Below are 15,279 nucleotides of genomic sequence, written 5' to 3'. Positions count from 1 at the left end.
ATTATCGTAAGTTTAGTATGGGCTGGCTCTAATACTTTTTCGCCGCAGTGTATAACATCTGTCGCTCGACGTTTGCCGCGCCGCGCCGCGCCCCGCTCGCCGCTCGTCTCTCGACCTCCACCGCTCGCCGCGCGCCGGGCACCGTGCCAGCCCAGCCAGCCGTCGAGGCCCGCCTCTATCGCTCCTTGGGCGCTCATTCGCTCAGACGTTTTATTTAATAACTCGTGAACTATTGCGAATTTTGCAAAATGGTACGAGACTTTTCTTTCCAGTTTGACCCAATCTACCCCCCCTATTCGGGTGGTTACTTTTATTTCGAACACCCTGTATATAGGGTGTTCCGTAAGTCGAGATCAATCGCTCGGGAGATAAATGGGAAACCAAAAACAAAAAAGAAAGTTGATACAAACATAGGTCCAAAAATGCGTTTTTTTCGAGTTATAGCCATTTTTATGTTAAAATTTAAAACTGCTTTGCCTTCGATTTTTTTGTCAAAATTGAAACGTGTGATAGTTTTTATGAGTTTTAAAATACAACTAAAGTCAAATAAAAGTTGCGGGCTGCTTTGGTATACCCTCCTTAAACATTTTTCTGCCAAATTCTTTTGTTTCGTGCAAAAACGCGTCGATTAATTTTATCGATATTAGAGGTGAGGCCTCTAAACTGGACAATTATCAAATTTTTAAAAAGTTTTTTATGGACGATTTACAAACAATTAATAAACCTTAATTTATATTACTAACAGACACACTGTACTGAAGCACTTAACGGATACGCTAACTACGTGTGGAAAAATCAACCTCGTCTAACAACTGTGTAGAAGCTCAAAACTTTGGATTCAAGATTGCCAATGACGAAGTAGTAATTTCTCTGTGTTCTACTTATCCCATTCTACAGCAGCATTGTGAATTGGACTGGGTTTTTGATATGAAAAAAATTAGGAAGAAATGGTTTGGGAATAACTGAGATAGCGAAATTTTGAGATAGAAATATAAGAGTGGGAAAAGAATGGAAAATGGTGGAAAAATTACAAAATAAATATCTGAGATGGCTCCTTTAATTTATCAAATTTCTCAAAATGTAACATTTATTTATATTGCGTACATATATTTTTTAATAGACGAATTACAAACCTAGATCAATATCAAACATCCATTGCTTTAGACAGTTAAAATACAAACATCCCTTTATTATAAGCACTTTATAAGTTATTTACACACAGTTATTAAGAAATACAGGTAATTCTTCAGATGGTAATTCTTCATACTTATAACTTTGCGCTGCCTGCACATTTGCATCTAGTAATTGATTTATGGCTGCATCACTTATATCGATAGAAGCAGCTGGACCATAATCTGGCCTCTTTGGTCTTTCCTCTATATAATAAAAATAAAGTAATAAGTAAGAATAATTATAATTCTTTTAAATGTACTAAAAAAGTTTTATATACAGGGTGTTTTTTAAAGAGTATCCACTAATTGTATAGCGCTATTCTGTCTCAAAAATTGAGTCGAAAAGTATTGAATCGTCTTTTTTCTATAATGTTTAAAACGGTAATTATTAAGTAAACTTAATCTAATTAGCGCCGTCCTTTAGACAAGTGTACGTCAGTGAATGCACCTAGTAATGTGTATGACGACTTTTAGCAGCAGAGCACTCATGTACCAGGTATGAGGCTCACTGACGTACGCTTATCTAAAGAATGGCATAATTAAAGATTAGTTTTATTTAATAATTACTATTTTATTAAACATTATAGAAAAAAAATAATTCAAGATTTTTTGACTCAAAATTTTTGATTAGGAATAACTATATAATTAATAGGCATTTTTTAAGTATATAACATTCCCTGTATATATAAAATTATGAAAAAACAACCTTACGTTTTAATATATCACATGCCACAGTGTCAGCGGCTCTAAATAATTCTGCTTTTATAAGAAGTTCTAGTAAAAATTTTAATGTTGGTCTCTTTCTCCCCATAGTACTCCACTCATCCAGAAATATTTGAGCTGCATTGCGATTGTCTCTACGTGCCGTTTGTTCAATGATGCTAATCATGCAATCATCACAATAATGTATAATCAAAATATAAATTATTACACATGCTCACAAAAAAAAGTATATTGTTCCGGGGTTGAGACCACATTACTCCTATGTATTTTGACCCGCTGAACACGAATCTGCAATAAAAAATAGGGATCGCCCAGTGGATTTCAGAGATAACCTCAAAAAACCGTAAAAGACTATTGCTGGATGCTGAAAAGAGAAACACAACAAAAAGGCAAAAAGCGACGTAGAAATCCTTTACATTAATAGGTCGTTCGATGACAAACGCATACGCAAACGTAAACCAATTTAGTTCTCGTTTATAAGATCACCTTCATTTAAGGCCTCATGCAGGTTTTCAGTCACTAAGGTAAAAGTACCAATAACTGGCCACTTAAGCATACGAAAAAAATAAATCTTAAATCTAATACATAAAATTAATTTTATGCTACAAAAAACTTTTTTATTTAGGAAGTTATAACTATTTTCTACTTAAACGAGTAAAAATTTTTTGCGGTATTTTATTTAAATTAAATAAAAATGTAGTAGACATCGATGTACCAATACATGACCAGCCAAAATGCGATTGTCCCAGCGTCCAAATTATGAGGTCTTATAGTAACTAGCCATGACTTTTGAAGTGTATTAAAATAATTTTAATGAAAGGAATTTGATTTTGCAGAGTAAAAAAAAACAAGAAGAAAATAATAAATAAGTTAATAAAAAAAACATTAGAAAAATTAAAAATATAAAAATATTGGATAAAGAAATGAAATTAGACCACTTTGTGTTTCTAACCTTAAGAGGTTAGAAAATATATAGTCTTAAAAAAAGTTTTTACAGTCTAATAAATGATTTATTTTTATTATTAATGTTTTAAATAAATAAATTTATTTATTATTAATTAAAAAATGGTTTTACAATCTAATAAATAATTTATTTTTACTACTAATTTAATAATTAGATTTAAATCAGTTAAAACTTCAATACAACACATTTTAACAGACTGTTTATAATAGTTGTTGGTGTCCTTTTATATCAGAAAAGGATCATAAGTGGTAACATAAGTGTTAATATAGTACCTTTAGCATTTACTATGAACAAACCAGTTGTGCTTTCTTTCTCATCACCATGCACATGTACAACTTTATAAAGACTTTGATCCTTTACGAGCCATTAATACACTGTCTGCATTTGAAACTAAGAAAAAAGAACTTTTATCTAACAAATACTCTTGACAGATAGATGTCCAGTAGGTTTAACTTTTGTAAAAAAAATTTTCATTTTTCTGAATTAATTCTTTAAAATATTTTCTGTTGCTGATGCTCAATTTATTGTCAAATTTTTTGCGATTCTTGGAGTCACATCTGGATGTCTACGACAAAAACTTTTTCACCAGTGCCTGCCTGGTTTATTATCCTTTAAAGGAGACTCAGTGATAAGTTTCTGCAGACATTGAAGATGTTGACTGGATTTTCTATTGCAGCCAAAGAGGTTTCCCTGTAACAAAATCTCAATATCTTCAGTGTGCAGTGCAGAAACTGATCACTGAGTCTCCTTTCAAGGATAATAAACCAGACAGATACTGATAGGAAAAGTTTTTGTCGTTAGACATCCAGATGTGACTCCAAGAATCGCTCAAAATTTGACAATAAATTCAGCATCAGCAACAGAATTAAGATGTTTTAAGGAATTAGTTCAGAAAAGTGAAAGAACATTTACAAAAGTTAAATCTACTAGACATCCATCTGTCAAAAGTATTTGTTAGATAAAAGTTCTCTTTTCTTGGTTCCAAAAACAGACAGGCAAAGAATTTACAATTTGAGGTTATATACTACATGTCAATAAAAATGAACAAAAAAAATGTATAAAACAGAAAAAATATAATGTAGTTTAGTACACTATCATTACAAGTAATGTTTACAATAAATATACTTACAAATTTTGTACAAAAAACTTAAAAACAGAGCACAAAAACTCGAACGCGTGTTGCGGCTAGATACTAGGACACACAAGTAAGCACTTGAGATGACGATTCGCCCGATAACTGGACAGCCGGCTAGTTTTCGGGCAGGCAAGATTGTCACGTACTGATTCATAGCCTTGTAAATTTTTATTGAAAAAACAATTTAAATGAGCAATTTTTTATTTTTTATTTATTATAAATATTCTTAAGATTATATATGTAGAAACTTTATTTATGCAGAAATATCTAATATTATGATTATTATCATCTTAGCAAAAATCACACTTTCCTTAGCCATATCTTAAAGAATCTATGAAGACTCACGGTGCATTTGACTACACGATAATTCAAACAATTTTTTAAATATTTTAAACAAAATGTTTAGTCAAAATAAGAAGTTTCCTTCGCCAGTAAATAAATACAAAACAAAAAGTCGTGTTTGTTCGACCCGACTGGCCAAATAATAAATATATTCAAAATTCACAACGTTTCGACCGCATTTTCGGTCCTTCTCAAGTGATTCAGCTATGCATCTTCAAAAACCGCGTACAAAATATCGATTACGTCGCTGACATCGTGCCCTAACCACATCATGCACACGTAAAGCTAAAAAAGTGAAATAAACTCACGATAGTCAAAAAGATAAAAACGTTCAGAAGTCATAAAATAAAAAGTAAGAATACAATTGAATTGTTGAGTTAAAAATAGTTAAGTTATAAATAGTTAAGTTATAAATAATGTACAAAGTAAAATGTAAGGCTTACATATTCTGTGCGTCAAAACGGAAAGTGAGAACGGTAGCGCAGAACGAAGAAACGTCGTAAGCCATAACTGCGAACACATCCGTACAGCGTGACAGACGAAGTCATACTAAATGACCGATACAATAAATAGATGTGTTCACAGGTGGAAAACGAGCAGAACAAAAGTGTAAATTAAGTGACGCCAATCAAACGGTTGTAATTCGCGGGCAGACTTTCTGTGTCTTTTTGAAGATTGATTGCGCAATCGCATTTTTTAATAAAAAACATCTCAGAGATTTCACGTTTCTTAAAGTGTCGCTCCTTATATACAATTTTTGGTTGTTGCCCATTAAAATCGTGGTTATGCGTGAGACGGTGCTTACTAACAACAGAATGATTATCGCTGTTCTTCCTAATATCACAAAAATGTTCCTTAACACGTGTCTCTAGGTGCTTTTTTGTTTGACCAATATATGCAGCGTTGCAATTAGCACAATCAATCTCATATATCAACTCCGTTTGCTTAAGATTCGGTAGCGTATCCTTCCCCCTTTTGATAATACAATCCAACTTTTTCGGAATGGTGAGGAGAACCCTGAATTCTGCATCGCGCATTGTACGGCCAACACCGTCACTGAGACCCTTAATATACGGTATAGTGATAAACTTTCGAGGATCCTGGGCTACACTGTTACTGCTAGAACTATTATTATTATTATGACGTGTCTGTAGCTCGTTAAGTCTGATGTTAATGTACTTGTTAATTAATTTTATTGGATAACAATTATTTGAAAGGATCTTTTTTATTTCGATTAAATTACACTTATGAAACCGTACGTCAGATAAAAGAATAGCTCGGTCAACAAGATTACGTATGATATTAATTTTGTATTTAAGAGGGTGATTCGAAAAATAGTTTATGTATCTCCCCGAAAAGGTCGGTTTTCGATACCAATTCGTAAGCAACACAGTCCCCTCTCGAATCACTATTGTGTCGAGAAAACTTAGAGAACTATTCTTTTCTATTTCAAATGTAAATTTTAATCTGGAGTGATAACTATTAAAAACTCTAAGTAACTCGTCAATGCCAGATCTAGGAACAATCGCGAAAATGTCATCAACATATCTTTTAAAAAAAGAAACATGAAAACTGAGCAATTGCAAACAATGCGTCTCAAGGTCCTCCATGACCATATCAGCCAAAATCGGAGAGAGAGGGGAACCCATCGGACTTCCGAAGATTTGCTCATATATTTGACCATCAAAAGAAAAACTAGTGGAACTCAGAATCAAGTCCACAGCTGACAAGAATTGAGGACGGCTGAGTTTCGTCTCTTTAGAGATGTAATTCCACCTCTGTTCAATCGCTCTCAAAACAAGGTCTTTAGGGATGTTAGTGAAGAGAGACGCGACATCCAAAGAGATCAAAACATCATCCTCCCCAATCCCTACGTCACCAATCAATTTAACAAAAGACCAACCGTCTTTAATATATGACTTTGGTTTAGGGACAGATTTTTCTAAGATGTTGTGTAAAAAATAAGTCATGTTATATAGTGGACTCCCTAAAGTAGAAACAATAATTCGTAATGGTGAGCCATCCTTGTGAATCTTCGGAAGTCCGTAACAACGTGAGAGGTTCCCATTGGTACAATTTAAATGTTTAGTGGCATAATTTTTTATATAAGACACTGAATAACCAAATAACATAAATCAGTAAAAATATTTTTCTTACTTTATGTATATAGCTTAATAAACAATAAAATGTCCATCAATGGCCAAGTAATGGGACATGGCCCGTCATTGGTACTTTTACCTTAAATTTCCTTACAGTATAAAATCTTCTGATCACCAAACTGGACTTACAGACGATAACTGTGCGAGTATTGCCAAATTTTCCCGCTCTCAGAGGTATAACCATCTTCAGATTCGCCTTCAGCCTGCTGTTGCCTTTTCAGTTTTTCTTATAGTCTAAACATCAGGAAAGACTGACACAAGTGTGTTTGTGCGTTTACCAATAAAATTCTGGTTGGTCTTGACCTGAGACAAATAATATTCTTTTTTTTTAAGCCTTTACCACTAAAAAACGTGGTTTTTTACGGTTTTTTGAGATTATCTCTGAAATCCACTGGGCGACCCCTATTTTTTATTGCAGATTCGTGTCAAAATACATAGGAGTAATGTAATCTCAACCCCAGAACAATATACTTTTTTTTGTGGGCCTGTGTTATTAATGACTATAGACATCGGATTTTTTTATATGCAGATTGGTGAAAAAGAGAGAGAGCAGTTATATATATATATATATATATATATATATATATATATAATAACTAAAATTATGTTATTCATAATATCCAACATATTCATACTGCAACGTATGTTAGGTATAAATATGTTGGATATTATAAATAACCTAATCTTATTAATTGCTCTTTTCCACCAATATGCATATAAAAAATCCGATATCTATTAATGACAAGTAACTTAAGAAAAATGTAGTACAATCAATTTCTAAAAATCTTTTAATGATGCTCAGTATGAAGATTTCTTCTTCGATTTTTTTGAATTAAAATATTCGATATTTTTAAATTGAGTATGTAATCGAATCTGTGCTTGAAAAAATTATTCTCATTTAATGCAAGTTTTCCTCACTATCCGAAAGTAGAGTGTTCTTGTGAAATCTTTCTTTTGAGCCAAAAGGCATAAAGCGAAGAAGCATTTATCATTAATTTATAGATAAGAAAAATTTTTGTTTGTAAAAGCAAAAATCATCTTCGGACCTTTTTCGGTTAGCGGAAGCAGGTATTACTAAAGTAGGTCTTTCGTAAAAGCAAGATGGTGAAAAACAAACTTTCGAAAAATGGAGGATACCTGTGTTATAGGTGTATATATACATTATTTTTTATTTATTAAATAATATGAAGTATTAATTTTTATCAATAAAATGTATGTACTTTGCAATGTAGCATTTATAAATCAATATCTTTTTATTTTTAATTTTCTCAATAACTTGAAAAGCATAGCATATCAAATTATATAACATATTGATTGCTTTATTAATATTCAGAAAGAAACACAAAATCATAAAATTCATTACTTATAGTTTTACTTTTTACTCTATATATAACACCAGTTCTTTATTTCTCTAAGTTTATTTATAATGACTTAATTTAGCAGATTAGTTAAATCGATTATCGATTTAAGTATATAGATTATTTACTGTTCTGGCAAAATTAGAGCCGTGTTTCAAGACTGAAAAATATTCAGCGTAGAGTTCACTGTTAAGTGATCCTTTGTTATTTAAGTGATTTCTAATCGTACAGACCTTGTATTCTTTATTTCTTCTTATATATTAATAAAGCATGGCAAATATGTATATGTATAATACTATTGCAATATGTAATGTAATACCTACAATCACAATTTAATAATATTCAAAGAGATACAAGGACTTATAACTTTTTTATAAAATATAAATTAATTTATACTCTAAAAAATTTGTATAAAGTAATATTGAATACATAAAATTATATACTGCAATAAGAAAAGAAATCTTTATACCTAAAATTTCTCAAATTTGCAATGTAATACGCTTTAGAATGAAAATAATAAATATTTAGATTAGGATGCTTTATATAATATATTCGCATGTTGATAAAAATACTTTGAATTACATTACATGCCTTTTGGCTTTTGGTAAATATTAAGTTTAGGTTCCTCACATATTAGATATTGATAAAAGTACACTCGATTGATATCTTGTGTAAAACTGGTTTGGAAAACAAAAATCGCTATTTATTACTATAAAAAAAACCCAGTAATTAAAGAGGTATCTTTTTGCCTGTTTTTCGACGATTGATGGAAGTGTAAAAAGCCAAATCTACAATGTGCTCTTTGCTTCCTGTTTTCTGCTCTTAACCTCTGCGACTATCTCGTATTTCGCAATTCCGTCGCGTAACGTGATGTTTCTTGTCTCTTCTGAAGTTCGTCAATGTTATCTTGGGCGACAGAGAACAAAAAACATCGCGTTACGCGACGGAATTGCGAAATACGAGATAGTCGCAAAGAGGTTAATGCCGGGATTACGATGAATTTAACGTAACGGGACGCGACGGACGCGAAGTAACGTAACGTGAACTTAAGAAATTACGATTGCCGTAACGTGAAACAGCGTGCATTTCAGAAATGATTTGACAGCTTGGTGTGAATAGAAGGTTAAAATTCACGCTGCTTCACGTTACGGCGATCGTAATTTCTTAAGTTCACGTTACGTTACTTCGCGTCCGTCGCGTTCCGTTACGTTAAATTCATCGTAATCCCGGCATTAGAGCAGAAAACGGGAAGCAAAGAACACATTGTAGATTTGGCTTAAATCAGTGTAAATGTCTTTAACCTATCAATACGGTTTATAGCACATAAATTTTTGTTGTAACGTTAATGGTAATTAAGCTTACATATTATGTGAATATATAAAGATTTGGAAATCTGTCATATATAAATACTTAAAGTAGTTGTATAAGCACGGCAGAGACAATAAACGCAAAATTTGAGGTTAATATGTGTGTGTGTATGCGCGCGCGTGCGTGTATGTACATATTACGCTCAAAAACCGAAAACGCTCACTAAACAAAAAAAGAATAGCCACGACGCGTTGTGGATGCTGATCGTCCAAATATCAAAATGAGATAATTTTCGCGCGGTGTGTGAACGTTTTTTCATTGTCCACAACGCGATGTGTGCATTTGAGAAACGTCCAACGCAATAAAGATCGCATCAACAGAGTTGCTGGAAATAGCTGATTATTATACGAATTTTATATGAATTTCCAATTTCCCACAAACATTGTGAACAACAATTAATTACTGTTCTTATATTACCGAGCGACGATTTGTTTTTCAAATTTTTATTTTTACAGAAAAAGTTCGAATAAATATAATTTTATCAAAATATATAAAGAGATCGAGAAATCAAACTTAATATTTATCGAAACATTATGTAAATTACCTGATATGGTCACTACTAAATTTAGAAACATTTCCTTGTTTAGGCACAATAGACATCAGTTTTTTCCATGAATCAGAAATGCTTAATATATTTCCTAATTCATATAGTTCAGCGGGTCTCAATTTTCGTATTTCCATATCCAAGTGTGTCTCATAAGGCATTTTTTGCGATAACAAACAGTATTATATAATTAAATTTGTTCATCAAATTTATAGTGGCTCTGCCACGTGCTCCGATAGTCACTGTCAGATTTTCTGCACTGAATATTGGAATGAACATAGGAACTATGAATGATCTAAATAGAAAGAAGGTAAGGTGTACTACTACATCATGCTACTTCCACAGTATAAGGATATACAGTAGAGACAATCCTTTGTTTTCGACTCAGCCAGCAGATTTACTTGCGCATCTCAAGCGGCCACGTTCTTAGCAAGCACCAATCCCGTTCAAAGCAATGACTCTATAGTAGAGATCCTCAAGTAAGAGATTGGACATCATCCACCGTCCGCCATATTATTCAGGACACCTATGGCGCGTTTTCAAAAAAACGTTTAAATCAGTTTAGTATCTATATATAGTTTATTAACATACAAAAAATAAATTTAATTAAAAATTCATATGTGTATTAATAGTTCAAAGAAAATAAATCTAATTTTTGGAAAAATTTAAAAATAAACACGTTATAATAATGTGTTCAGACAGCGCGGAATATATATAACCACTATATCAAAATTATTTATCTCCCTATTTATATTTTTAAAGAAGCGAAAGCATTTAAAACATTGACAGAAAGCATTAGTTAAATTATATTTTATTTTAATTAACTTATTAACTTCAAATTTTTGTTTATTTTTTAATGAAAGAACTTCTATTACTTGCTATAAATTTATTATACTTGTTATAGCATAAAGTTAGTATCATACAAGTACGATTTCTTGAATAATTGCACGTTGTTTGCACTGAAGTTACAAATCTCGCAAGCGCCAAGCAGAAACGTTAATTATCATTAATAAATTTGATCAATTTCTTTACACTAAACATCAATAGAGCAAAAAGTCGACTTCCCGTCATGACGGAAAGTCGACTTTCCGCCAACTTTTAAAGTCGATAAAATAAACCGCCGCGTACATACGTCTGGAGGTCGGTTGTGTATCTTGAAACGAGGTGAAAATGACAAAAGTTAACAGATTTTATTAGATTTTGATAAATAAAATCGTAGATACGCTAATGAATTTTCTCACTCTTTTGTAATTTTTACCTCCATTATTTCAAGATACACAATCGACCCCTTGCTGGAAGGCTAAAACTGATGTGCATTTCGATTTTTTTTCATATATAAAATAATTTAATTATCTAAAAAACTGTATAATTACAATCCTAATGTTTTATTCTTAATTACAAAGGCGGCCACTGTGTGCCGTCATATCTGTGCCACTTCTGCGTGCGCGGATTCCGGCAGCTACTTCTGGTAAGCTGACAACAGAACTAAACTTATAAACGTATAATATCTACAGACTTTTATACTAGACCACTAACATCTATGGACGCACTGCCAAAAAGTTGATGCGAGTGTAAGGTGCAAGTGTTAGTGAAAGGTGCGGCCATATTGAAGTCACTATCGGGTGTTCAGTTGCTCATGATGTGCGTATATCTGCATTTGTTATTACAGTACATAACGAAGCAGGCGAATGTTTTTGTGTTAAATATTGGTATCAATAATTTGTAAGTCATGCCTTCGACGTGTAGCGTACTTGAATGCCGAAATCGAACCACTACTCCTGTAGTATTAAACCCTTTCTTTTGGACAGTCTATTACTACGTTTACGCGAGCGTTACTTCTGTAGTAACTTACGATATATCACTCGTTTACGCGGAGTAAATTATCGCAAGTTACTACAAAATCCCGTTTACGCGAAGGAATTATTGTAAGTTACTACAGAAGTAAAGCTTGCGTAAACGTAGTATGTATATGCCAGACTATTGTATAGAAATCTTGTATAAAACCACTTGTATAGAATCTGTAGTATAGCATATCTTGACTAAAATCAACATGGCGGCAAGCATCACGGCCGAGATGCCTGTCAGCGGTCTTAGCGGTCTAGTCTAGTATTGTATAGAAGTCTATGATAATATCTAAATATTATTTTATAAATTAAAATCTCACATTTTTCATCCGAACCCCAGATTTCTAGCAGTTTGTATTTGGACACGACTCCCTGCGACTGCAGCGTTTGTACTATTGCTTGAGTGCGTGGTATCAACCTGAAAAAATCGTATTGAATTGATGTAATCTATTCGATGAATCAACGTGAAATCGAAAGGAGATAGAATAACGATTTACCTGGCCTATGACTTGGTGATGCTCCCAGGTGTCGTCAGCAGCGACGGAACAAATCGTTTCAGCTTAAGGTAGTTGTATCGCAAAACCTATTTTCATAGGAATCTTTTAAAATTTGAACAGCATATTAATGTAAACACGCTCTACACACACGTGCAAGTAGAAAAATATTGACTATACCAAAGTTGAAATAATGGAAGTCAAACTTAGCACTTTTTACATGTATCGTAGGACGAAAACGGCTTCCCATATCACGTTTGTAATTGTAGCGATCAAACTACTCATACGATTTTGATGAAAAACAAAGAGATAACAAAAGAGACTTGTAAAAATATTCTTACAAAAGTACAAGACCCTTGTCTATCTAGTTTTGAAGCAATTGTTACGCAAAGTACACAATTTCTTATAGCAGTGGACGCATACGACACCTAACCTGTAAAGATCTGGCAACACTGCATATGAAGGTAGTTCAGATCAGCCAATATCCTATTCTATACCGTACTAATTTATTTTATAATAGGTAAAATAATAGGTATTGTATGTGTAGAACTATAAATTTATTTATGTTAATGTTGAGCACACAACAAATATAACGTACTATATATATATATATATATATATATATATATATATATATATATAAGTAATATATACATTGTATTTATTAAAATCTTTTATAAAATATTTAAGAAAAAAACAGAACGACGAATATAACGTACTCTGAAAGTAATACAACGTATTTATTAATCTTTTATAAAAAAAAAAAAAAAAACAGAACGAGATTTTGGTCGCTTGTTGTAGAAAACGCACCATATATAAACCTTAAATGAAACAATTGTAGAATAAGATACAAATTAGTTAACATGGTCTTTTACATAATTAATAATATTGTTTAATATTTTTGATCTATTTGTTACGCGAACTTTTTTATTGGTCGACTTTTCTGATAAAAATTGTTTCAGCCCGATTTTGCCCTTTTGCTTATAAATATCCTGTAAAGTATTATACGTGATCTCGGCCTGAGCAATTTTTTTTAATCATTCCTTCAGAAATTATCCCTTTTAAAACATCTAAGGTTAATGATATTTCTGCTACTTTTCGAGCTCCTATTATTTTATTTATTGATTCAGTATAAGATTTGCTGTTGTTAAGCAAATCTGTTGTTGAAATATATAAGCATACAAGTTCTTCTAGCACTTCTACGTCAAACAATGCTTCATGAAAATTATTATTATTCTTTTTTGGAAGCAAATCTTCAGCTAGCTTTGATAATTTGAACTGTCCTTTTCCTTTTCGATCAGGAAATCGTTTCCGTAGCAAAATTTCAGAATCGGAAAATCCACTAATAATAGATTTAAAATCGTTTATCATGGAATGACGTATTATTGCTTGAAGCAAGTGTTTAGCATCGAATTGAACATTATGAGCAACTAAGACTGACGGTTTAGATGAAATATTAAGAAATTCTTTAAAACTTTCAAGAGCATCTTTTAATGGAATTGTTTGTACCTTTACATTACGCCAAAAAAGATCTTTATTTATAACTTTTAAGCCAGTCACATAAGAAGCATAGGATACCACAGTTTGTGTAGGTTCAATGTATACTGAAAACGTGCGACCTTCTGTTTTTGCAGCAATTTGTAAAATATCCGCAGAGTTCTCAAAACCGGTAGTCTCTAAATCAAAATAAACTATTTTACAGGAATTGATTGCTATATTTGTCTTGTTTACTTCATTATTGATATCTACACTGTCTGAATTTCCAGCATCTATTTCAAGACCACAGATTGGCAGGTATTGTATTCCTTCAATTCTTTCTGTTCTTTTCCTTAAATTTTCTCGCATTTTTTTCATTAAATTACGACGACTTTTTGTATTTTGTAATTTTGCTGACTCAGCTCTTCGTGCTCTTTGTTTATCTTGCATTATAGCAAAAGATTCCATATGTTTACCGGGCGAAATACATAATTTAGCTGAAACACGAGGCAAATATTGTTGTCCATCGTTTTTGGCGCAAACAGCACTCGCCCAACGAAAATCAGCCGATTCACTCAAACTGTAACATCTATTCTTTGGAGCTTTATGTGCCATAATGTTATTCAAACTTTCATTCGCTTGACTGCTAGCAGCAACTGAGAATTTTGCTGAGTTATCAGCATATTTTGAAAAAATGGCACATAATGCTGTATATAATTTAGAATCTTTCAATAGTATCGTCTGTTTTTGAGTATTAGTACTGTCATTGGAATCGCGGTGACACCATGCGCCGCAGTTTTCATGTTTGCCAAATACATGATCAGGTATTGTACGTAAAGTACAGGCTAATTCTACACTTTTTCCTTTGTTTTGTGCTACAGCATAGTTAAAACATTTTTTCAAATGAGGAATTACATCACGTTTTTTCATTTCTTTAAATGTTTTCTGCAGTTCGTATAAATCTTTTAAAAAATGTTTTTTAAGATGATTATTATCGGCTAACTTGAATATTGTTTCGTCATTTCCACGACGAACGGCTGCGATTGTAGAACTATCCTCGTCGCCGATCAACACTTGAACGTTTAGACCTGTTTCTTTTAAAATAGTGCTTTCATTTACAAGCTCAGCACCTACATCAGCTTCCATAGCTTTAGCACTTCCATAAAAATTTAATCGGCAATCATGGTCTTTTCTTTCTCGGCCCTTATCGCATAATTTACATTTTCGATTCCGTGTTCTAAAGTCTAGAATTTTTCCAGTCAAAAAACCAATTATGGCACCATAACCATTTAGACTATCATAGCTTCTTCCGTTCCCACGCTTACTCCAGCCCATGTCATAAGAGACGATTATGTTAATAACATTACCTATCGCTGCGTCAAAATTATTTACGTCCAAATTAGTATCTACATTGTTATAATTAGGTGTACAAAGATTTTCTAGAGGAAAAGTGTTTTCTGACGATATTACTGGTGGTAGGACGGACTGCGTAGAGCTCTCTTGCATTGAAATATAAAGATTTGCATCCTTGGATGCAGGCTTTAAAGGTATCAAGTTAGAGTAAATTTCGTGAGCTACTTCGTCTGGCCTATTGACAAAAAAAGAATCAGATTTATGAATACATTATCTTATTATTTTAATACATATACAAATCAGTTTAATAATTATCAATTATTTTATTATTATTAATACATATACAA

At 32.4% G+C, this 15,279-nt stretch overlaps 1 protein-coding gene and 1 long non-coding RNA gene across 2 annotated transcripts; both read right to left on the bottom strand.

Annotated features, from left to right (window-relative positions):
- Positions 1-1,041: 1,041 nt before the first annotated feature.
- On the bottom strand, positions 1,042-12,147 carry Tub (interleukin 1 receptor associated kinase 4 tube). The gene is made up of 5 exons (XM_077404704.1): positions 12,107-12,147; positions 11,930-12,027; positions 9,766-10,291; positions 1,884-2,053; positions 1,042-1,376 (listed from the first exon to the last, which is right to left on the bottom strand). The coding sequence occupies exons 3-5, from the start codon at positions 9,924-9,926 to the stop codon at positions 1,213-1,215; spliced, it is 495 nt and encodes a 164-aa protein (XP_077260830.1). The 5' UTR covers positions 9,927-10,291; positions 11,930-12,027; positions 12,107-12,147; the 3' UTR covers positions 1,042-1,212.
- Positions 6,156-9,759, bottom strand: LOC143896712 (uncharacterized). Its single transcript, XR_013256733.1, has 2 exons — positions 8,603-9,759; positions 6,156-6,798 (listed from the first exon to the last, which is right to left on the bottom strand). It is a non-coding gene; the product is annotated as an uncharacterized LOC143896712 (long non-coding RNA).
- Positions 12,148-15,279: the final 3,132 nt, after the last annotated feature.

The sequence above is a fragment of the Temnothorax americanus genome, unplaced genomic scaffold, assembly GCF_048541705.1.
Source record: "Temnothorax americanus isolate GAGA-0224 unplaced genomic scaffold, ASM4854170v1 Scaffold193, whole genome shotgun sequence".
Classification (NCBI taxonomy): domain Eukaryota; kingdom Metazoa; phylum Arthropoda; class Insecta; order Hymenoptera; family Formicidae; genus Temnothorax; species Temnothorax americanus.
Note: the sequence above shows the minus strand (reverse complement) of the source record. Positions and strands in the feature narration are given on the sequence as shown.

What these genes read in the sequence shown, in the direction of transcription:
- Tub (XM_077404704.1), bottom strand. Translation starts at nt 9,926, where the DNA reads ATGCCTTATGAGACACACTTGGATATGGAAATACGAAAATTGAGACCC. An exon ending in TTTAGTAGTGACCATATCAG is followed by an intron (nt 2,054 to 9,765) that starts GTAATTTACATA and finishes TTGCATGATTAG; the next exon opens with CATCATTGAACAAACGGCAC. An exon ending in GGCATGTGATATATTAAAAC is followed by an intron (nt 1,377 to 1,883) that starts GTAAGGTTGTTT and finishes TTTATTATATAG; the next exon opens with AGGAAAGACCAAAGAGGCCA.